This window comes from Corticium candelabrum, chromosome 11 (assembly GCF_963422355.1).
Source record: "Corticium candelabrum chromosome 11, ooCorCand1.1, whole genome shotgun sequence".
NCBI lineage: Eukaryota > Metazoa > Porifera > Homoscleromorpha > Homosclerophorida > Plakinidae > Corticium > Corticium candelabrum.
The window spans coordinates 409,414-432,065 of record NC_085095.1 but is presented as its reverse complement, the minus strand read 5'-3'; the positions used below and the strand labels follow the sequence as shown (position 1 = coordinate 432,065).

Below are 22,652 nucleotides of genomic sequence, written 5' to 3'. Positions count from 1 at the left end.
AATTTTTCCACATTTATAAATAGTAAACTCTCTGGACACGACACTAATATGATACGGGTACTGTACAGACGTGAGGGGACCACTTGCTGTTCATCAGAACGCTTCCGGGATGGGTTGCTCTTGTTCTGACGACTTCTCTGGCGATCTCTCTGACGATCGCTGTTGGTGGATTTTTGCACTATCCACCGTTGGCACGTTTGCCGTTGGTTTGATGGTGATAATTGTCTTTCGTGTTATTCGAGCTTTCCTTCTTGTGTGTTGTCCTCGAACGTCGTCAGGCGGGCTTCTGTACGATGCATCTCCGGAACTTGTACTGCAACGTGGCCCCGAAGGCTTCATCGTGAGAGATGACGCAAAGGGCACGATGTTAGCCGTCAAACATTTTGTCGTCGATCTCTTGTCTCTTGGAAGAACATCTGGCAAAATACTGGTTAGAAACATACTAGCTGTATAACTCTCTACACGGAGAACTTGAGGTTTGGGAGGCCAAACATTGCAATCTTGACTTATTATGCTTTTCATGCACCGTTCCTGCGCCTAGGGGCCGGCATACCTTATAGGTAGTTTTGTCAGTCACCTTATTGCCAGAAGAAATGTGAGAGGGCAGAGTAACGCACAAAAATCCGTCAGTCTCATCTTGTTGAGTATGTACGCATGATGATATGCAGTTGTGTTGTCATGGATGGTTTTTTTACTAAGGATATGGTACTAAGGAAGTGGGTGTACATGTAACCACAGCACCACCCATAAATATGTTGCACATAAATAGAACTCAGACATTTTGTCATCTGTGAGAGCTCTGCACGTTAAGAGCAAATAACCCTATGGTGTGGTGTGCACAAGTGTGAGATTGCAGATGCTGCAAGGCGCCAATAGATACATCAAGGTGTAAGGGGCAGTATGAGGTGTGAATGCAGGACACTTTGGAAGGGGTGACACCAAAGCGCCATTTAGTCTAATTTTAGGTCTTGGGATGCATTGTTGACCAGAGCCAGAGAAACCCTGCCCATAAAATAGTCTTATATACTCTATAATTACTATCAGGTGCTGAAAAATATGAAGTGACTATTGTATATTAGGTAGACTACCTATAGTTTGGTGTAAACACTGGACAAAGATCAAAATTCGATCTTTTGACATTCATATTGTGTTATAGTACTCTGGGTAGCTTTGAACAATTTTCCTCATGTTTATCATTCGGTAATGATGGGCTTTGGGCAGTATTTTAACAGATATTGCAATAGAATGACACAGTTGTTAAAAAGTAGTTTTAGTGCGTACAGCTGTCTCAAACTCTTTGTATTTACAACAAGAAAGAAAGTTTGTAATAAACTTTGCAATGGATCTTGTATTGTGTACTTTAGCCGGTATATATGGTCTGCAAAGGACTTAAATAGAGGAGCAGATGTTGAATAATTTGAAGGGTAGAGAGTTGAGAGTATTGGTTATCATTTTTGTGAAGAAAGAAATTGTTAGAGGAAAGACAATGCCAGAATCAGTGTACTCTCTCACATGCATTTTAAATGAAATTTATAAGACTCTGATGCCAGTTTGAAATAGCAAGTGCAAATTTTATATGAAAATGGACAATACACTTTGAACCATTCAAGTTTTGATTGTGTAGCATTTTCGTTCATGATTACAGCTAGTACACATGCTCTATAGACTTTGCTATGTGTGAGCTGGCATTGAAATTTGATGTATTGGTGTTGGTTTTTGTGGTGTTCAGTCTAATGTTTGTGTTTTTGGAAGGCGGTCACTACATTTGTGTTCTCTGTGATCAGCATTATTACTTACTTCATAGACTCTACAAAGTAGGATATCATTTATCGTGTTGGTTAATTTTGTGTGACTCTGTGACTCTTGAAGGGTTATTGAACGATGTATATCAGAGAATGAACCAACAGTTGTCATCGACTCAGTCGCCAATGTTTACTTCACTATTCATTTTGTGATGAGGGTGTGTTTCTACTGATGTTGTTACTGTGTTGATGTACTAAGTTCTACTGAAGTAGAATCTGTTAATGATTATTTAATTGGACGAATATTTTGTAGGTATTACTGTATTTGATTTCTCTAATTTGTGCCCATTAATAGATCAGCCTATGAGAGAGGTCTATGTAGTAAAGATTAGTTCTTTCTTATACAGTTTATTGCTGCTGAGGATAGGTTGAGAATGTGGTTTGAACTGGCATCACTTGTGGATTTCTTTACTATTCCACCTAGTGTTGTTACTTTCATTAATCGTCGAACTTGGCTTGGTTAGCATTTATTAGTCAATTGTTTTGGCTGTGAATGTACTTACTTGCTGTGTCTTTAGGTTTTCGGTTTATGCGGATCTTAAGATTGGTCCAGTTTAGTGAGATTATTCAGATCACCGGTATTATCAAATCAGGGTATTCTTCATTGTTTTCTGTGTTTGTTGTAGTGGATGGATTTTTGTAATTATTTTAATAGATCTAGGCTACAGCTTGCTATTGCTGGAATCAAATTTTGTAGCTTCTGGCTTGCAGCTTCTGGTTTAATCCATATGGTAATATACAGTGAGCTATAAGGTTTAGCTGTTGTACTCTTGTGATTTCAATAGAACAGCTGGCCTTGGCTTGAGTAAAAGCATTACATAAACTCTTTGTGAGTAGATTGAGAATTATGGGGATCCATGGAATTACGAAGATGCTCAGAACATCACTTATGGCACAACCCTGTATTTTACTATGGTAGGAAAATGTTTATGTCTGAATCTGTTGTTGTGAAGTCACTATATTGTGTGAGTTTTATGAACTCCAAATGTTATGCTAGGTTACCATGTCAACAGTTGGTTATGGTGATGAAGGTGCTAAAACAGCATTGGGTCGAGGCTTTATGATTGTGTTTATTGTGGGAGGACTGGTTGGTGATAACTTATTTGTGGTCTTTCCTTCAGAGGGTTTCATAGTGTTATTGATCTGTAGGCTTTGTTTGCCAGCTACACTCCAGTTATTATTGACTTCGTTCAAAGCCTATCGCCTTATGAGGGTGCTTACAGAAAGAAGGATGAAAGACCGTAGGCATTGTGTGTGTGTGTGTGTGTGTGTGTGTGTGTGTGTGTGTGCGTGCGTGTGTGTGTGCGTGCGTGCGTGCGTGTGTGTGTGTGTTGTAGTACTGGAACTGTAGTGATGCTGTTTTATATGTAGCCATATTGTTGTTTGTGGCCATGTGACTGAAGAGAGCATTGGCAATTTTTTGGCTGACTTTTTGCATAAAGATCGACCATATAATAACACAGTTGTTGTCTTCCTTCACATGTATGAATGATCTCCATATATAGAGTAGCTTAGTCACTTTCCTTGATGGCTGTTGGATGTTTCAGGGAACCACCCAGCCCAGCTGTTGGAGCTTTGGTGAAGAGATTGTATACCAGAGTGACTTTTATCAGAGGCTCCATTTTACAACCTCGTGATCTAGAAAGAGTGAAGGTTTTGTGCAATGAAATTTGAGTGATTGTTCATTATTGGACTAGAAATTCTCAATTTATTTAATGTAAATGATTTAGCTTCGACAAGCTGCAGCATGTATCATATTGGCTAATAAATATGCATCTGACCCAGACGAAGAAGATTCTTCTAATATTATGAGGTTTGTATATTTGCTATAGTTGTTGTAAAATCAAATTTGGGTTACCGTGTTTATTGTGGTAAAACACTACTAGTTATTCAAGAGTAATGTTATTATGTGTTCTTTATTAACTGACAATGAAAATTGTGTAGTTAAAGTTTGGAAAATAAGTCTTAAATTGTCCCATAGTGATTCGGAATCTGGACTTGAGGGATGTGTGTGCTTGGTATATGACAAGTTGTGGTTTGGTGACATGCAGCCAGATAAGCAAAAGAAGTTTAGTTGATATCCACAGACACGAGGCTTAGTGAATAGTGTGAGTGATATATTAGGCCGCTGTCGTAAACATGCACAAGTGGCACATATGTACACATAGACTAAAGAAGGTGGGAAGTTGTCCCTTCAAGGTCTACCACTTGACTTGAAGCCTGTGTTGGCCTGTGGAGATGGAAACTGCTTGCTAAATCTCACTAAAATGTTTTGTAATATCTGAATTGTATCACACATGACAGACATCAGTGCAACATGTCACATCAACAAGCACTATTTAAAATTTATCTGATTGCTTTACAAGCATAATTGTTGACAATGCAGTGTGTGCATAGGCAAGGATTATGACAGTTTAATAATCTTTGACCAAAATATTGAATAGAAAACACAGCAAACTGGTTTTCATTCTGCTAATTTATGCATTTGTTATTGACCCACTTAATTTATTCAGTACCTACAACCCATGGAGACATGTGGTGTGTGCATGCACACAACGTCGTAAACAGACAAACTGCTAGAATGTTTGGTGATTATATAACCTGAAGTTGTGTAATTGCAGACTCGTGTGTTCTTGTGAGTTATATTAGTATCTCTTTGGACTACGATTGTATAGGGTTATTGCTGCTAAGAATTGTTGTAAAACTATTCGTGTAATAGTTCAACTTATTCAAGTTGAAAGCAAGGTAATGTTTGCAACAGTATTTAATTGTCTTATTCTGGTCTGTTGTCATTATCATAGTCTTATTCTGGTCTGTTTGTAGTCATATTTGCAGAACATTCCGTTTTTTGATTCATGTCGTGGTGATGATGTTATATGCATTACAGAGGTATTTCTGTGAATCAACATACTGATGTTATAAATGAAACTATTTGATTTTTAGCTCAAACTTGGCATGATAGCTCAAAGCTGTTTGTGTCCTGGCTTCTCTACATATTTGGCCAATCTTACATGCATGCGATCAGAACCAAACGTGAGTGTGACTCTGAATGGAATGATTGGTGTATTCTTGGCATGTGACATCTAGGAACATTGGAGACAATTAAGAGTGTACTATTATTGTAGTTTATTATTGGTCGTGACCAAGACGTAGATGGAAACAAGTGGAAGAAACTGTATGAGCGTGGAGCTGCATATGAACTCTATGCAACAGAATTATCAAAGACGTTTGTGGGGGAAACATACGATGAGGCTGTTCGGTTAGTTTGAGTTGGGTTGTGGCATGTGATTGTGATCTAGTATTTCTGAATTTAGAATTTGCTATGAAGAGTTAGATCTGGTGATGTTTGGTGTCAGTGTTTCTGATCATGCTTTAGGTCGAAGGTACGTTGTTGTGATAATATGCTCATTGTTTCTATCTTAATTAATTAAGTAGGGCGTTTGGTCATAAGTTCACTGTTGACTACGAAATGAAAGAGTGCATTTCAATTTAGATGCACCCCACTTCACTTTCAATTGCAAAACATCATACCTTAGGCAAATTTGTGTTGGCAGCTACTGCAAGAAACATGTATTGTGAAAATTGTATTTGTATATGATGGCTATAGTTGTATTGGGCATCATAAAGTCTAGATAATTGGTAATGGTGTCATGACTTGTATTATTAGAACAGAGTCATTCAAAGATTACACATTTATGTCTTTTAAAAAGAAGCGAGCACTTGTTGTTATTAGATCAGCCTATTACAACTCATACATGTACTCCTTCTGTTTGGCAGATGTTGCAAATTTGAAATGCTGAAAGCATGACTCTACAACAAGTATCTGTTGAGTTTTGTAGCCATGCAGATATGAATTTATTTTATAATGCAACCTTAAACAAAATGTAATGTAATGCTGCACCAAATTTATTTTGCTTAATTTGCTAAAAATAAAAATTCTGTAAAAAGATTAGATTTATGAAGTTTATTAATTTTAAAATTGTTTGGTATAATAGGGTATATATCTATGTGTCTAGTGTGACTGCTATTGATACTTTAGACTGTCACTAATGTCAGTCGTTGTGTCAGATTATTGATATTTGCGTAGATTGCTGTTAAATCCTGCTGGAAAATGGTTGTACATAACATCTAACACTGTAGGGTTTTTTATTGCACAAGATTCCAAACAGCTAGAGAAGTAAGTATGCTTCATAGCATTATGAGTTGCTGGTCAACAGTCAGTATTGGATTTGTGTAGGGTAAAGAAGTATGGATTATATGGACAAGAAAAGAACGTCAAACCTTGTAAGTGTGTCTAACTTAATGGTATCTAGAACTTCAAGTCATTGACAATGTTGTAGCAGCTACAGTGGAAATGACAAATCTTAGTGAAAGTGAAACACCGTCTCCATTTAATAGAAGGACTGCTCGTTCTTCCATGTCCAATCTTTGGAATAAAATTGTGTCACCTCGTCATGTGTCAAGTAAATTGTCATTTGAGACATGTCCATCTCAAAGGAGGTATTTTCCTTTTCACGTATACGTGGAGCAATATCATACAGTATCTGCAAGGAGCTACAACGATGCAATACTAGTTAGTACAACCCGGTTGCCGGGATGTCAGTTTCTTGTGCTCATCTGGTAAAGTTAAGGTTTCTTTGATCTACTAGCAAGCAGAGGAGTGTTTGCAATTGTGCAGCCATATTGTAGTCATCATTTTTGGTGCAAAAGACTCTCCCTTACTTGGACTCAATTATTTGGTATTTTACTTGCTGGGTAAATTTGGCAGTCGAAGAAAAAGAGAAGTGTTTTTGTGTAGCTGAGACCGTTGAGAAGTCATCACATTGAAATAGAAGACTTGAAGCAAGTTGTATTTGTGGGAAATTCAGAGTATCTACGAAGAGAAGTGAGCTTAATCATACTGGCTACACTTATGTGTGTGTGTGTGTGTGTGTGTGTGTGTGTGTGTGTGTGTGTGTGTGTGTTGGAAAGTTGTTTATTTATGTTAATGAAAATCCATTCTAATTGGCAGTTATTGCTATACATTGTTTCAGAGTTGTTTGAATGTGTTTAAAAGCTAGAAGTGCACAAAAATCATTACAGTTTTGCGTGTTGGCACTTACATATTAAATGTTATATTGTAACTTTGTGTAATAGACTACATAGTGACATCGAGGTTTTCTTGTTGTATAATTTAAATGGATGAATGACTGTTGGGACTGATAATGAAACTCAATGTTGCATTTTAGTGGCCATGTTTGGAGCAGTTTGAGAAAGTTGGTGTCATTGAGGTCCAATAAACTTTGCGGGCGTTTTCTGTGTGTTCAATTATATTTTGTTGCAGGGATCACCTTTAGATGGCAATGTATTGCAGAAAGCTGCATTGAACTACTGTGACATGTGTGTTATCCTTTCTCCTCGACCAAATGACAAACAAGGAGCTAGTATAGAAGACTTCACTTTGATGGACAAGGAAAGTGTTTTGGCCAGTCTCAATATAAAGGGAATGAAATACAATGAATTGGAGAACAATCCTCTTGTTCTTCATGCTGGAGGTCCATCAGTTGTTGGAACAGAGGCTCGAAAGAGGAGGGCACGAGAACGACCTGTTATTGATGGTTCTGATATACCCACTCTTACTGAACTGAGTAAGTGTCAGATTAATGACTGTGTTTAATTCTGGTAGTTGTGATCAGTTTTATTGTAGTACTTGACACAAACGTGCAGTACCTTGACTTTGAGGATGATGACGACGATGCTATTGAGTTATATCGTACCACATCTTTTGCAGCAGGCAGTGTCATTGCTACATCAGTTATTGACTCAGTAATGAGCGCGGTATGATCAATTATAGCTGTCATATATCGTATGTTTATGTTTTGTGTCAAAGGCATCTATGTTGCTTGTCTTTATATGCTGTATGTCTAAACAATTGAAACAAAAAGTTGTTAGAGCAGCTCTAACTCTGAAATTTAGACTTTGAAATAAATCTGTTTTGAAGTTTGAAATGAAATGGTTGCTGTAATTATGAACTAATAGTGTCATAGTAAGATACTTCAATGCAAACTTTGTAACGTTTTTAGTTATAATCAAGTAGCATTACATTTTAGGATGTCTACATACATGTAAGGGTAAACACTGTTTGGTTACAGCTAGCATATGTCCTAGATTACAAACTCCAACATACAATACATGATTCTAGTTTGTATCTTCATGAAAATTGCAAGTGAGGTTAATTAATTAAGTTACATATTATAGTACAGTCTTGTGTTAAGGGATTTCAAAGCTACAATTCAGTCTGACAATTTCTATAGAAGATTTTCAATTCCTTGATGGATTTTGGTTCAGATCCCTACTGTTCTAAAACTGCAAGCCAAGGCTCTTAACATTGCTGGAATTGCTTGAACTCTAAATTTTTGCTTTAATTAAATTTTTCTTTTAAGTTTAGTTAAATTAATGTCACGTTTCAACATGCTTGTACAGAAAATTTATAGTAAAATAAATTTTATTGTTTTCTTTTCTTAGGCATATTTCAATTCTGAAATAGTAACAGTCATCAAGCAGATCATTTCTGGTCAGACAGGAAGTAGAAGATCTAAACCCTTAGCAGAGTCTGATGTTGAAATGGGAAAGGATGACGTTGAAAGGAACACAACAGCTGATTATCATTGTTATTTTGAACATATGGATCTGTCTTCAAGTTCTTATTCTCATTTTGGAGAGGTGTGTGTGTGCATGTATGCATGAGAGAGTGTGACTGTGCTATCACATTGTAGTCTAGTGGTTAGAATGAGGTGGAAATACCTGAAAGCTATGTTTGTTGCATACTTAATATAAATAGTATTATAATAATGGTATTGTAGTGTTTTGAGCAAGACGCTCAGGCAGATTTGTTTTTCTCAACTAAAACAACTAAGTGATGAATGCTTATATCACCCTTCACTCTCTTCCTCTATTGTCCTCGCTTTTTTCCTTTCTCCTTTCCATCCCTTTCTCTCTTCATTCTTTCTTTTCTTTCTTTCCTTTTCCTTCTTTCTCCTCTTTCTCGCCTCTCTTTCTTTCTTGTCATTCCTTCCTTCCTGTTTTTTTCTCTGTGTGTGTGTGTGTGCATGTGTGTGTGCATGCCTAACACATCTAAATGGACATGGATGTATTTGTTCAATGTAGATGTAGGGAATTGTGCTTGGACATTTGTGTATGTGTACTATTGTATGGTTGTGTTACTAATTATTTTTACTATAAAAACTATCTTTCTTGCAGGAACGGCGCGCTTATGGTGAACTGTTTTTGGAGTTGCTCAACAATGAGGGAATACTCTGTTTGGGTATTTTCCGATATCAGAATTTCGAGCAACAGCGTACACGCTGTGTCATTACATCGCCTGCTTTTACCTTTAATCTACATTGCAGCGATAAAATCTTTGTGCTCCACAGTAGAAAGATTGGTGGGCAAGAAGGCAGAGCAAACGAGGTGCTCCAGTTTAATCATACAGTCCAGTTGACGCCTGTAAAAACAGTGAAAGTGAAGGAACAAAATCATCCTCTTTTTGGGTCTCTTGAAGATGTTTCTGCTGTGTAATTTATCATATCTGGATATGAGATGGCATTCGATCATTTTCCACCAATATTGTAACTATGAATTAAATACACCTTGAAACCACCTGTAGTAGAAGTACAGGGTTTTTTCTTTAGTTGAAGACTATTTACTGTGAATCCTGCCAGATACACGTATAGCGCTATGGGCACAGAAGAGTCTATAGCTTTATAGAGTCATAAAATAGATCAGTCTGTAGTATATACGAAAAAAGTTTGTCAATACTATACTGTGCAAGATCTGATACTGACACACACACACACACACACACACACACACACACACACACACACACACACACACACACACACACACACACACACACACACACACACACACGCACACACACACACACACACGCACGCAGCACGGCTCTTTTCGTGGCACGATTTAATTTGCTAGTAGCTCTAGTGTTACCTGTGCAATACAATGTTAGAATCAAATGCGCATGCTTCAAGAATTTCAGCACGTGCAACGTGGAGCCTGCTGTGGTGGTAAGTGACGCAGTTCTATTGTACAGTATTCACTCAGGCTCGACATACCTAGACGTCATGAGTCTTATTTCAGTGACGCGTCCGTGTATGTAGTTGCGACATGGGCAAAAGAAAGTCGAGACGCAAACCAGTGGGGAGGAAGAAGGTAGTTGGAACGTTGGAGACGCAGTTCAATTGCCCGTTCTGTAACCACGAGCAGTCGTGCGAGGTGAAAATGGATAGAACGCGCAACACGGGCGCCATCCATTGTCGTGTGTGTCTCGAAGATTTTCAGACAAGCATCACGTACTTGTCTGAGCCTGTGGATGTCTACAGTGATTGGATCGATGCATGTGAGGCGGCTAATTCATAGTCGCATTGTGAAGTCGGTTTTGAGTTGTGCGAAGGGCAGTAGCCGTGGAGTTATTTTCGGACTGGCTTCTTGAATTCACTCTACTGCAATTCTCATACAGTACATCAAGAAATGTGATCTAAAATGCTAGTATTGTGTTGTAAGATATAGTGCTGATATATTGAGTTATCCATATTAATTAAACTTCTTTCGTTCAGTGCAGTTTCGAGTCATGGGTGTGATCGTTGAATGATGGGTCACGTTTCTTGATGCTCCTAAGCAACAAAGAAACCTTTAGATTCCAGTCTGAGCAAATGCAGTATATATGATGCATATACAAACGATTAAATTAATCAATGAATATGAGTATAAGATCAGAAAATGCCCCTGGAAATGCAGCACTCTGGTATGAACACTAGAGAATAGTGCAAAGTTCTAATTGATTGCCAGGTTACTACGGAGGGTAGTACACTGTAATGGTGCATATGTATGATGGTGGAAGTATTACTTTGCTTGGTATGGGTTGAGACTCCGAAGTAAAGCTGTTGAATCTTGCTCGTTTCCTAAAGCTGTCCCGTGCACAGCTGTTGACTTCGTAAATCCATTAGTTGAATGTTGTAGAATTTTTCCTTCTGTATGACCTTCCCGTGCAGCTCCTTGTGGATTTTTATTCCAGAAGCTGTAAGGACAAATGAGACAGGAAACGATTGAAATGTGTGATACGAATTACCAGTTTGAGTGATGAGTTGTGAAACGCCCCTTGTCGTGCTGTGTTGGTGGCTGTTGAATGTATCTATCATGATTCTCACTGAAGCCAGTCAATTCCTAGATATTAAAAATCAAATACGTTTACAGTCACACTAAAGTACACAATAGCAAGTTGGTATATATGAGGCATTGTGTTATTGTATTGATGTACCCTTGGTCCAAGAGAGGCACACTGCAATCTTTCTGCTTGAGTTGGAGAGGTTCTCTGTTTACCTCGAAATGTGGTCTGTGTCAGGCTATAGTAATACAGTGCAATAAGTGTTGTTTATGTTAAACTTATCGACATGAACTGCAACCTAAATTTATTGTTTGGTACTGTCGCATTGACCCATTCGGCTGGATCATTCTTCTTCATTTTGTTTTGAACCATTTTGGGCAAGTCATCCTGCTTGCTATATCCCTGGTAATTGTAGAGAAAGTATAACTATATCAATTTTAAAACAAGGAATGTGATCTCATCACTTCATCTAGACTTTGTGGAGTGAAAAGAGGTTTTGCTCTATTTCCTGTTGTATATCCTGTCTCATCTTGAGCTCGATAGGAGACACTTCGAAGATGCTCATTGCCCTTGAACAAGAGACAGAAGCAGTAACAATTAATTACACAAGTTAAGTGCTTTCTTGGTTTTTGAACCTGCATTGTCTTATTTGGTGTGTAGTCTTGTCTCATCATGCTCATTCCTACTGGCCTATAATTTGGATACTAAACAGTTGTCAGTGTGATACCACAGGGCTGTTGAGTTACTCATGCACTGAGCTGTTGTGGTCTTACCGAGTGTCTGAATGATTCAGGGGGGCGATATGTGATTGGTTCAATATTGATAGCATGAGTGAAGCCTGATCCCTCCTTCCTACCCACTGTTTTCGTTGAGGTATCCACTAGAAATACAGTTCCAATAATGTCAAGCTAGCTGATAAACTAGCCGCGTCATGAACACTTACATTTGCCATTTGGTTCTTTCAAGAATCGTGCACTATTTTCTGTTGTCATGTAGCCAGGTCCCTATAGGAACAATGTTTCATTTATTGCTGCAATTTGCACTCAACGAGTCCAATCTAGAAGCTTACATGGCCGGCGTTCTCTTTCTCAATAGGATCCTTCGGTTGAATAACTCTCAAATATGGGGCATACTTTTTCCCTACTACCCCCTTCTCTCGAGTGTCAACAAATACTTCTCTTACCTACAACCAGTCATCGTTATGTGTGATGACAATAGCAAGCGTCGTTACATGTTACTGTACTGTTTGCCTGAACCTTAAATGATGTTGGTCTTGTGATGGGAAAGTCTTTAACGAAACCACTTTGTACCATGTGGACTGATTGAGGAACAGGCTCCTTTCCTTGTGGTCCCACGCAGTTTCGAAAGTCTCTCTGTGTTAGTGATCCATACTCGTTTGACAATATCTGCCTGGAAATTAAAGATTTTGTTTTGTTGTCTTATTAACTGATTACTGACAACACCTACTATATTAATTGTAAAGAACATGGATGTTGGAGGTTAGTTGAAGTAACATCCATGTTCTTACAATAGTCTGGCTATAATACTTCAGTTAAATTTTCTATAAATTAAGTAAGTTATACTAACCATTTCATCACTTGGCAGCTTGTGATAGAGATTACACGTGTCCATGTCAACATAAAATTGTATGGACTGCTAGTCTCAAAATTTCAAACTATCAGCATTTCAAAGCTTTAGGTAACCAGGCTAGGGGGCTGTCCTTACTTTTCTACAGTTTATTTATAGAATATATATATATATATATATATATATATATATATATATATATATATATATATATATATATATATAACTCGTGTTGTTGTAGACCAGACTACTAAATTAGTGATGCTTGTACAGTATTACGCGTGCTTGGTTTGTAGTCACTAGCTATATCATGATATTTATTTATTTATTTATGCCAGAAGTATAGATACCCCATTAGTGGATAATCCATCTCGTCAACATTTCTTGTGTAGTAAACTGCCGGCCGGAAATTCGTCAGATAGCCGGTTCCATGGTGTTTCTTCGTCCTTGGAAGAAAGCCGTTCTGTCCATATGATGTCGAGTAATTTGTTGAATAGAAATTTAATCGGCCAATCTCTGAGCCACGGCTGACGAGAATATGAGCTGTAGCTGGACCGTAAGGAAGTCTCATATCAACGGGAGGTGAGTTTGTTGTACGTCCGGGATATTAATTACTATGGTGATGCACATTACAAGCCTTCCCGGATGCCAAAATATACATACGGTGTTTCTTTTTTTTAATACTCGACGGCGCAGTAATTGTGTCCAAATGAGAGGACCTTCAGTCGTATTTCGTTTCTACTATTTGATTGCATTATTCTATTAATTTAATTTAGATTACTAGACAAATCGTTGCCGTGCTCTTGACTGACACGTAGAAATTGTTTGAATTTCCTAATTTATATAGACAAATCTAATGCAGCAATATATTGTTAGTAACATCTGTTGCGTTTGTCAATATTTGAAGAGACGCAATACATCCTGGCCAGTCACTTGGAACAAAATAGTAGTAAACTGAAGCAGCAAACGTCTAGACAATTACGTATTAGATTCATATCCATATCGCAGCTTACAACCAATAATTATCTACGTACATACAATCGCGAGATTGCTATTTTGAGCCACTCGATATACCACCAGGGTCTCCCGCTGATGTAGTGACGTCATAAGCCCGTCTGATTAGCATTCCGCGATACCAACGTCCGAGCGAGTTGCTGACCGTGTGTCTACACCGGAGTTCGTATGTAGTGCGCATCGCTCTAATTTATGCTCGACTACTGTAACTCGACGAATCCCAGACGGTTCGCATCGCAACTCGCTGACAATCTGTACTCTTGTCTGCAGCCAGTGAGGCTACGCCTGCAACACGAAACCAACGTTAGACTCGCTAAAGGCTGCCTGCTCGACCGTGAACGAGATTCGTGACTATTTGGTAGTGCGTTGGAGGGGGCAAGCTATTTGTCGATGATGACTGTGTCTTCGAGTGATGGAGGGGCCTACATTTCGCCTACTTTATTGTTGAGAGCTTTGGGTTATGCTCTACTCGTTGGTGGTTTGAATACGGTTATTTGGACTCGATTGTTGCCCGCATTTGCTGAGACGTCTCTGTTTGTGGTTTGGACGTATTATTGGTGGACACTTGCGACCACTCGGTCTCACTTGGTGTCGAACTCTGGTGACGTAGCGAGGCTCATCGGTCACCTGGCTGCTTGTGAAGTCGGTGTCGAGATTGTGGGCTGGGCTGCGGCGCTCGACGCGAACCGTGCGCTCGGCAATTTGGCCGTGGCGCTGTTGGTGATTCCGTGCCTCAGCAGACTTGTTAATCTTACGTTGTTGTACGGTCTGCTGTTGTCGGTGACGGTAGTTGTTAGTCGCCTCGTGTTACAGTACGCTCATTTGCCGCTGTCTCCTGCTCTTCGTGCTCTACTTTCACTTTCGTTTGGATTTCTCACGACGTCTCTGGCTTTGATAATCGTGAACGTCGAGGAACGGAAGGAAAGAAAGATGCAAGGAAATGATCAGTGCTTGGGTGTGTGGGAAAACGATGCTGCGTCGAAGTCGTCGTTGAAAAAGAGACGGTATTCGTCTTTCGTGAGCGCCAAGACGAAATCTACGGTTAGTCTGAATTTTGTATTGTTTGATGCGAACGTGGCAGGTGTTCAGCTTGTTGAGTGGGGTGCTCACCACTGTGTATGGGGTTGTATTTGCTTTGCTTTTGCTGTTGTTTACTGAACGTTTGATTGTATCCAGGTTCATGGTGTTGATATGACGACAGTGATAGAAGCGCATGGTTTATTGTTGTCGGCCGTAGAGCAAGCGCCTTCTGAGCTGCAAGAGAAGCTCAGAGGTATAGCTAAACTGTTGGCATCTCAGGCACCGACTATGGATGTAACGGTACAGCCTAAACGACCGTCTATATTGACTTCATTTTCGAGGATGAAGGCACAAGAAGCCGAGGAGGATGTCGAAGAGTTAGATGAAACTGCTAGTGTAAGTTTTAAGTATCGACTGCTTTGTAAGATGCTTGTTGTACAACACCGTCTTATGCAGGCAATGGCATATCACCAGATGCATAGAAAGTTTACATTCACGACTGTGACAGATTCGATGGGTCTACCCAAGTGTGACGATCAGCCGACTGAGCTACGATCTCGTAACAACTCGTTGCACTTGCGTAGAAGTGGTAGTCGTGGATCGTCGTTGGATACTCAAAAACGACCCGAACTTTCTGAAAACATGAGCACAAGTGCACCTTCAGACCTACATGTACCATCAAGGTCTTACTCTTTGGCATAGGAAGGAGTATATTGATTATTTATTTCCATGTTGCTAATTACAGATTGAGTACTACTGCTTCTACTAGTTTTATCCGAAAAGTGGGTAATCTAGCTGACACAGCAAAGTCCAGTGGATATCGAAACCGGTCGCAATCCGTCGACTATTCGGTGTTGTTGAGTGGATCTCGTCTTCAGGCTATTACCGAGTTGGATACCGGCTCTCACAACAACAACAAGCACCTTGGGCCTCCACCGAATACCGAAAGGGCAGTCTCTGTTGGTCCTGAAGAAAAGGAGAGTACGAAGACGAAAGACGAAGTCGGGTTAGAAGGAATGTTGACTCCTCCGGATGCAGCTTGTAAACTCTTAAGCACGGTCAATCACTGGGACTTTGAAATTCTTAAGTTGGCCGAACTGGACGATGACAGAGTGTTAAGCTATGTAAGTTATATCGATAGCTAGACAGTGTGTTAGATCTTTATTCTAAACAATAGTGCAGCAGAGCGATTGTCTGTGCTTTCGTACATGGTACCCACTGGTACTTTGACTTGTTCCGGTATGTTTGCTGGTACAGTTGACAGACAGTAAGGCATAGATAGTGTTGTCAAGACTCAGTGTGGACTATGTTGGGGCTATGACAACTCAGATGTCAAAGACTGACAAGTGACAGCATTCCTTTCAGGTATTGACAGGCAAGGACATTGGTGTTTGCAGTAATAGCAAACAAACCTTAAGTCAAACAAATTTATTAGCCAATTTGTGTTCAACCTAGCACCTGGGGCGTTTATTCAGACAGAGGTGTTTATTAGCTTAGACATTTAGGACAGTAATTGACATACAGACTTGTCAAACCACACCTGTCAAACACCTCTCTACCCCTTGTCCGACACCTTCCTCTAAATATCCTCTAAATATCGCGTCTTTACACCTTTAGACTTTGCCAGGGTATTCTAAACTTGTAGATGGCACGGAACAAGAGAGGCACTTATTTGGGCAGAGGCTATTAAATTGTTATTCTGTTTGTCGAGTTGTTTTGTGTTTGATTTAAGGCTGGTTCACAATATGGGATGGAGACGTGCACTGTGATGGAGTGACTGTGATGGATCATGACTGCATGATTACGTCATCTCCCCCCCTCATCCTCCCTTCATCATTGTTTTGCGTCATCTTGTTTTGCGCTTAGCTGATTGGGTAACAGTACCTAATCATTTCTTGTTGCAGTAGGTCAACTTCTGACTGAGCGGACCAAATAGAATGATTCTATTTGTCTCCATCAAGCAATCCGTCCATCTTGAGCAGCGCCTTTGATGTGGTTTGATGGATGGTGACAGACAGCTCTCTGTTCCATATTATGAACCAGCCTTTAGTTGCTTAGGTTGGCATTATGGGCTTTTGTAGTATATTGTGTCCAATATAATATGTACAATATATTATGTACAATATATTATGTACAATATATTATGTACAATATATTATGTACAATATATTATGTCAATGGTTGCATTTCTAGATGGCTCATAAGGTCTTCTCCATCTCTGGCCTCTTCAATCTGTTTCAGTTTCCAGACAGGGAGTTCTACTTGTACTTTAGAGCACTCGAGTCGGGATACCGCAAGTCTAATCCATGTAATGACCATTAGTTGGTGTTCATATGTCGTTGCTACTTATGCATAATGTTTGGTTTACATTTAGACCACAACCGAATTCATGCAGCCGACGTTGTTCATGCTTGCTATTACTTAATGTCAGGACCAGTGCCCGGTTTTGCTGATTGTCTTCCACCTAGTCCGACTACTGGTGTGATATGAATTGGTTATTCATGTTTTCTGTGTACGAAACTGTTGTTTTTGGGTGTACAGGAGACAGTGATCAGGACAGTGGTGTTAGCAGTAACAGCACGGTGCAAGGTTCGTCTGAGGATTCGCCAAAATTTAGTCGATCGAATACTCCGGTGGCCGAGAGCAATACCAGTGCACTCTTTGATGCTTTTCCGCCTTTGGAGGTGAGCGGCATGTGTGTGGCTATGATACGTATGATGTGTGTTAATTCGTACAATTATTATGCATCGTGTGTGTGTGTGTGTGTGTGTGTGTGTGTGTGTGTGTGTGTGTTTGTGTGTACTCATTGCCATGTTTAGGTGCTAGCATTGTACATGGCTGCCGCTATGCATGACTATGATCATCCTGGAAGAACAAATGCTTTCTTAGTCGAGTCAGGCCATGAGCTGGTGAGATACGTTTATCAGTGCAATTGATGTAGTTTGGTTGTGCATATCTCTGCTACTTTTAGGCTGTTTTGTACAATGATCACTCGGTCTTGGAAAACCACCACGTGGCATCGGCATGGAAACTCCTCACGTCTGATAGTCGTTATAATTTTCTTAAACAGTTAGAACCGGCAGAATTCAAGAGGTTACGCTACCTTGTTGTCCAACTCGTTCTTGCAACTGACTTGAAAAAGCATTTCGATATCTTAGCGTTGTTCAATGCAAAGGTAAGTCTCTGTGTTTGTTGATGTTTGTCTGTTGTGCTGACGTAAGTTGTCGAGTAGACGGATGTATCTGATGCTTGCTGCATCGATTGGACGTCGGAGCAAGACCGACTTCTAGTTCTTCAAATGATCGTCAAGTTGGCCGACATCAGCTCTCCTGCCAAGAAGTATGATATACAGATTCATTGGACTACTGCTATATCAGAGGAATTCTATCGACAAGTAGGTCTTTTCCAACTTGTGCTTTGCCGTTCACAATTATTGGTGTATTCGTCAGGGTGACGAGGAGCAGGAAAGGAAGATGCCGGTTGAAATGTTCATGGACCGGTCAAAGCCGCAGTTGGCCAAACTGCAAGTTGGTTTCATTCGTAATTTAGTTGCACCCCTCTTCAATAGCTACGCAGCAGCAGGTCTGCTGCCGGGACATCTGGACGAATCTGTAAATGAGCTGGAACCCGGATTTGGTCAAGAGATCGTATGCGACAGCCAAGCTAATAATTCACCAAAGTTTCTGTCGCCCGTTCTACTCAATCTTCAGTCAAACTTCCACTACTGGGAATCATTAGTAAAGGAGGAGCAAGTGAAGGAATGGAAAGAGCAACGTAAGGCGGTTATTCGACAAGCTGCTCAGATAGCAGAGGAATGGCAAAAGCGATTTGAAGAAAAGAGAAAGAAAAGTATTAGCGACAATGAACACCAGCTGCCATCTCAATTGGCGGGCAATGGGTGTGCTGTAGATAATCAAGATAGCATAGTAGGTTCTCACGTAAGGTCGCAAAATGATGGCAGCAGCAGCAGCAAGGACGAAACAGATGTGCCTTTACTAGAGCAAGCCCAGTGTTGAAGTAGAGGAAGATTGGTATAACATTGTTATTAGCAGTAGTTTTTTTGGATTAGGAGCGCGTTGTAAATTGTGTAGCATTAGTTTCCTAGCTGAGACTGTATATACAGAGATATTTATCGTTCAGTAAATTAAATGGGGCGAGTTACAAATACGGGCTCTAGTGTGTACCAAATGCGTTGCCAACGCAATGAAAGTGGGCGTTACTGTCTTGTCAAGAATGAGGCGATCAAGTAGGCCTATTGTTAGTATTTGCTACGTGTTTTACTGTCTAGTGTGTATAAGTGCTATTACACCTCTTGCAAGTGTGAGTCTAAGAGGCAGTTTATCACGTGAGGTGCCGTCCGGTGTACGTAATAATGTCTCAATCCAGTCGAGAGTTTTCTCTGCCATATCGATGATTACCGGCGTGTACGTGACTGCTTCTAGTGGACATCAGTCGATTTACAGAGAGTCGACGTTGACTAGGAGTGAAATATTTCGGGCGTTTCCTAGGACTACGACTACGGATACAAGTGTGGTACACCTGTTACCTACGGCCGTCAACTCTATATTGAAATTGAATGTGGAGAGGGTCGATACAACGTCCAGTGCAAGGATGTTAATAAACAATAATATTATTACGTCTTCTGTTTTACCTCATCCCGTTGTTGTCAGTTCAGACATGTACAGATACGTAAGTACTCTGTCAAGTGTTGTTACTCCTGTAGCTACATATCATTCACCTATAGCTACACTGTCAGTCTTTTCGAGAAGTCGAGAGATCAACTTTGTTGAATCATTGACAAGTGTGGTGCCACTCGATATCATAGTAAGTACACCAGTGGCAGTTGACTATCCAAGCCTCACACACAGCACTGTTGATGTGAATGCATTTGTTGTTGACTCATTTGAAGTTCCAAGTTTCTACAAGGAAACGTCTTCTTTGCGTCTTGTGAATATAGAGTCTGATGAAAATGTGTTGTTTTCAACAACAGAATTATTTCAAACACAGCTGGACAAGGGTCAGTCTGCTTCGTTTCATTCTTTGCTTGAGCTTTCTCATGAAAGGAGCAACTACCAGTTTGTCTCATCTAACATTACTGAAACTGCCACCTTGCTCCAGTCAGTAACAGCTCCTGGAAGGCAATCAGTATTAGTATCACATTATCGTCATTTCAGCTTTAATCCAATGTCATCAAAATCAGATGTATTGTTTAGTCATCGAAGGATGGTACCAGAATTAGTTCAACATGGATTGGAATCTCGATCTGCTGCTTTAACAGAGTTTCTGCAACCCTACTCTGTGGTGACTCCAGGACTATCGTCATTACCTGTGTTGTTGTCTCATTTAAACTTGCTTTCTGTAACATCCAAGAGTTTACATCATGCCAACTTCTCAGTAACTTCTACTTCTGGTGTTGTACAAGGTGTTATTTCAAACATGTCTAGTGTCACTATGCTCTCCTATTCATCATTCAAATCACAATTAGGAAAATCCAGTAAATCTGTTAGTTCTTCACTTTTATTGAAGTCATCCATGAGTCGTTTGTTGCCATTATCTTCGTTACTGTCAATGCCTTTTGTTTCTCAACCCAGTAAGGCTACCGTTGTGTATAGCAAAGATTCTTTACCTTATTCAACTCGTGTTGCTACTACAAGACATTTGTCTCAGTATTCTGTTTTGTACTTTTCTTCTACCTCGAGATTTCTCAGAATGCCTCATTTTTCTACCTTATCTACAGCTGCTAACTATCAGCTATCATCATTAGCACAGTTGTCATCTGAGGTTTTGTTGTCTGGATATCTTCATACCAATAGTGTGCCAGTGTCTACACATTCTCTATCTTCAAATTTGACTCTTGCTCATTTATCTTCTGCCTATTTGAGGACGTCAGTTTATTCTTTGATTGACAGCTCAATTATTTCAACTGTAAATTCATCATTTTCAGAGTTAATGCCTACTAGAGATGGCACCCGTTTAAATGCAGGACTTTTGTCTCCATCTGCCACAGATGCTACTATGATTGCTTCCTTGCTTATTCCAACTCATTCTTCATCTAATCTGCCATCCACAGTAAGTTCCTATCTGTGTAACACAGATTATTCACCTTATTCTTGCAACTGTTTCATGTGTCACAATCACTGTTGTGTTGATGAATTGAGCGAGACAGTTTTGACTAATGCTGTGGTGATCTCATTTGCAATGGCTGCTATAGAACAGTACCAAATACTGGAACATCGGTTCAAGACAATCCTTGTAGAATTGCTCGAATTATACTGTAGTGATTTCAGATTGAAATGTTTTGGTGCAGACAATTCATCAGGGATTGGTGTCAATACAACTATAGGGTATGTCGTCTCTGTTAACAATGTAAATGTTTTTGAAGTGAAACGTTTGGTCACGCCCATACTTGCACTAAATCTTGCCTTTTTGGTGGAAGTTCAAAATCACAGGCTGTCTATCAATTCCAGTACCACGAGTATTTCTAGCAATGGTACGAGAAATTTTACCGGCAGTTTGCAAACAGTAGGTCATCGAGTTCGAAGAAACACAGAAAATAATCAAATGGTTACTGGAGAATGGTATGTACCATCTTCTGTTCTAATTAAGCTACTTGAGCAGCATAAGAACAACATATCTCTTTTCACCGGTTACTCTGTAATAAACGGTTCAATTTGTTTATACATCAGTCATGTACCAGTGTACAGTGTTCACAGTGTGTTGCTTACCCCTACTGTTATGGTGGAGGCCCCTGGTGGACAAGATAACGACAACAATTTGCTGATAATTTTATGCAGTGTTTGTGGAGGATGCCTGCTGCTACTGATGATTGTTGTTATTGCTGTCTTTTGCTATTTCAAACAGAGGTCAGTCATAGCATATGTCGTACAATACAGGAGCTCAAATGTAGCAGTTTAATTGTACCTGTGGTAGTAGAAGGGAGACCTTTTCACCAGTGTCTCAAGAACAGCTTGACAAAGACTTGTTGCAGAGACAGTCAGATGGCAGTCACCATGAGCAAAAAGAGTTCAATAGATCAAGACAAGGTAAGACGTATATCATTGATTGGTTTGATAGATGTCATGAGCTCATAGCTACTGCTGAATCTCATGCAGATAATACAAATAGAGTTGTTCCTATGAAACAATCAGATCATAATCTAGGACCAGAAAAAGAACTGGAACACAAGAAAAACACTGTATTGTCCAGTCGAACCCATTCACAGAGAATACGACAGATTCTGAGACGAGGTAGAACGTGTGCAGTTGGTCCAGCATTCATACCTGATGACGACGACGATGAAGAGCATCACAGAAGAGCATCGATGATTGCATTGCTTAGACTGAGCTCAGTGCAAGAACCTGACAAATCGCATGATGCATGGGCACCACCAGTCCACACCACAGCATTGGACGCTAGTTCTGTGGTACATGGAAACAGACAGATCCCACCAGACTTGCGAAACTCATCACATGAACATCCATCTTCTGTACGAACCCAAGAGCTACCAGGACCAAGAACTGTTTTTGAGCCAAAATTATACAATGATCTGCAGCTGCCAAGAAAGAACTCTACTGTTTTACAGTCACCTGAGCTATTACAAAGTTCACAAAGGAGACTTCCATCTTTGAAGACTCCAGTCAATGTATATATGAAAAATGATCGAAGATATTCTACATCATGACAAAGAGAATATAAACAATTAACAGTGACATATATTGAACACAGGAAATGAATCAGTTATTTGATAACTCCAGTAATTAACGCTATAACTTCTATTGCTGGCATCTTTGGTCAAAAATATAGATGATGATCAAGGTTATTAATTAACATATACGTGTATGTACTGTACTGTACTCCACAACCTCATCCCAACACCATGGCCACACATACTATATATACCCACTTAAGCCCCACCTAGATATAACACACGCACACACACGCACACACACACACATGTACACACACACACACACACACACACACACACACACACACACACACACACATGTACACACACACACACACACACACATGTACACACACACACACATGTACACACACACACA

The 22,652-nt window shown here is 39.8% G+C and overlaps 4 protein-coding genes across 7 annotated transcripts; 3 read left to right on the top strand and 1 right to left on the bottom strand.

Annotated features, from left to right (window-relative positions):
• Positions 1–109: 109 nt before the first annotated feature.
• On the top strand, positions 110–9,601 carry LOC134186459 (calcium-activated potassium channel subunit alpha-1-like). The gene is made up of 27 exons (XM_062654433.1): positions 110–430; positions 1,753–1,814; positions 1,870–1,960; positions 2,150–2,261; positions 2,321–2,396; positions 2,458–2,533; positions 2,640–2,717; positions 2,800–2,889; positions 2,952–3,043; positions 3,174–3,284; positions 3,350–3,455; positions 3,533–3,615; positions 4,478–4,547; positions 4,626–4,691; positions 4,746–4,835; positions 4,928–5,061; positions 5,117–5,185; positions 5,890–5,979; positions 6,040–6,086; positions 6,143–6,375; positions 6,452–6,541; positions 6,601–6,687; positions 7,031–7,072; positions 7,126–7,429; positions 7,489–7,619; positions 8,307–8,504; positions 9,042–9,601. Exons 1-27 carry the CDS (start codon positions 110–112, stop codon positions 9,357–9,359), a joined length of 3,267 nt encoding a protein of 1,088 aa, XP_062510417.1. The 3' UTR covers positions 9,360–9,601.
• Positions 9,602–10,276: 675 nt separating this feature from the next.
• LOC134186567 (stabilizer of axonemal microtubules 4-like) lies at positions 10,277–13,143 on the bottom strand. The gene is made up of 12 exons (XM_062654556.1): positions 12,903–13,143; positions 12,222–12,375; positions 12,035–12,148; positions 11,909–11,969; positions 11,739–11,845; positions 11,601–11,669; positions 11,430–11,534; positions 11,264–11,367; positions 11,119–11,203; positions 10,930–11,024; positions 10,708–10,878; positions 10,277–10,474 (listed from the first exon to the last, which is right to left on the bottom strand). The coding sequence occupies exons 1-12, from the start codon at positions 13,121–13,123 to the stop codon at positions 10,414–10,416; spliced, it is 1,347 nt and encodes a 448-aa protein (XP_062510540.1). The 5' UTR covers positions 13,124–13,143; the 3' UTR covers positions 10,277–10,413.
• Positions 13,144–13,693: 550 nt separating this feature from the next.
• Positions 13,694–18,751, top strand: LOC134186874 (cGMP-inhibited 3',5'-cyclic phosphodiesterase 3B-like). Its single transcript, XM_062654950.1, has 11 exons — positions 13,694–14,607; positions 14,743–14,982; positions 15,043–15,269; positions 15,332–15,710; positions 16,780–16,894; positions 16,961–17,065; positions 17,128–17,270; positions 17,406–17,495; positions 17,558–17,761; positions 17,819–17,980; positions 18,036–18,751. Exons 1-11 carry the CDS (start codon positions 13,957–13,959, stop codon positions 18,600–18,602), a joined length of 2,883 nt encoding a protein of 960 aa, XP_062510934.1. The 5' UTR covers positions 13,694–13,956; the 3' UTR covers positions 18,603–18,751.
• Positions 18,752–19,192: 441 nt separating this feature from the next.
• LOC134186590 (uncharacterized) lies at positions 19,193–22,528 on the top strand. 4 transcript variants are annotated; one of them, XM_062654583.1, is made up of 3 exons: positions 19,194–21,449; positions 21,517–21,629; positions 21,699–22,528. In XM_062654583.1, exons 1-3 carry the CDS (start codon positions 19,198–19,200, stop codon positions 22,265–22,267), a joined length of 2,934 nt encoding a protein of 977 aa, XP_062510567.1. In that variant the 5' UTR covers positions 19,194–19,197; the 3' UTR covers positions 22,268–22,528. The 4 variants fall into 4 exon arrangements, with proteins under 4 accessions (XP_062510565.1, XP_062510567.1, XP_062510566.1 ...); XM_062654584.1 differs by having other exon boundaries at positions 19,195–21,449; positions 21,520–21,629; XM_062654581.1 differs by having other exon boundaries at positions 19,193–21,449; positions 21,517–22,528.
• The last annotated feature ends 124 nt before the right edge of the window (positions 22,529–22,652 follow it).

Coding starts and splice junctions, on each gene's coding strand:
- LOC134186874 (XM_062654950.1), top strand. CDS start 13,957: ATGATGACTGTGTCTTCGAGTGATGGAGGGGCCTACATTTCGCCTACT. Junction 14,608..14,742: donor GCGCCAAGACGAAATCTACG/GTTAGTCTGAAT, acceptor GATTGTATCCAG/GTTCATGGTGTTGATATGAC. Junction 15,711..16,779: donor ATGACAGAGTGTTAAGCTAT/GTAAGTTATATC, acceptor TTGCATTTCTAG/ATGGCTCATAAGGTCTTCTC.
- LOC134186459 (XM_062654433.1), top strand. CDS start 110: ATGGGTTGCTCTTGTTCTGACGACTTCTCTGGCGATCTCTCTGACGAT. Junction 3,044..3,173: donor AGAAAGAAGGATGAAAGACC/GTAGGCATTGTG, acceptor TTTTATATGTAG/CCATATTGTTGTTTGTGGCC. Junction 7,620..8,306: donor TTGACTCAGTAATGAGCGCG/GTATGATCAATT, acceptor TTCTTTTCTTAG/GCATATTTCAATTCTGAAAT.
- LOC134186567 (XM_062654556.1), bottom strand. CDS start 13,123: ATGAGACTTCCTTACGGTCCAGCTACAGCTCATATTCTCGTCAGCCGT. Junction 11,670..11,738: donor CTGAATCATTCAGACACTCG/GTAAGACCACAA, acceptor ACAACTGTTTAG/TATCCAAATTATAGGCCAGT. Junction 11,204..11,263: donor GTACCAAACAATAAATTTAG/GTTGCAGTTCAT, acceptor GTATTACTATAG/CCTGACACAGACCACATTTC.
- LOC134186590 (XM_062654581.1), top strand. CDS start 19,198: ATGTTAATAAACAATAATATTATTACGTCTTCTGTTTTACCTCATCCC. Junction 21,450..21,516: donor TTTTGCTATTTCAAACAGAG/GTCAGTCATAGC, acceptor TACCTGTGGTAG/TAGAAGGGAGACCTTTTCAC.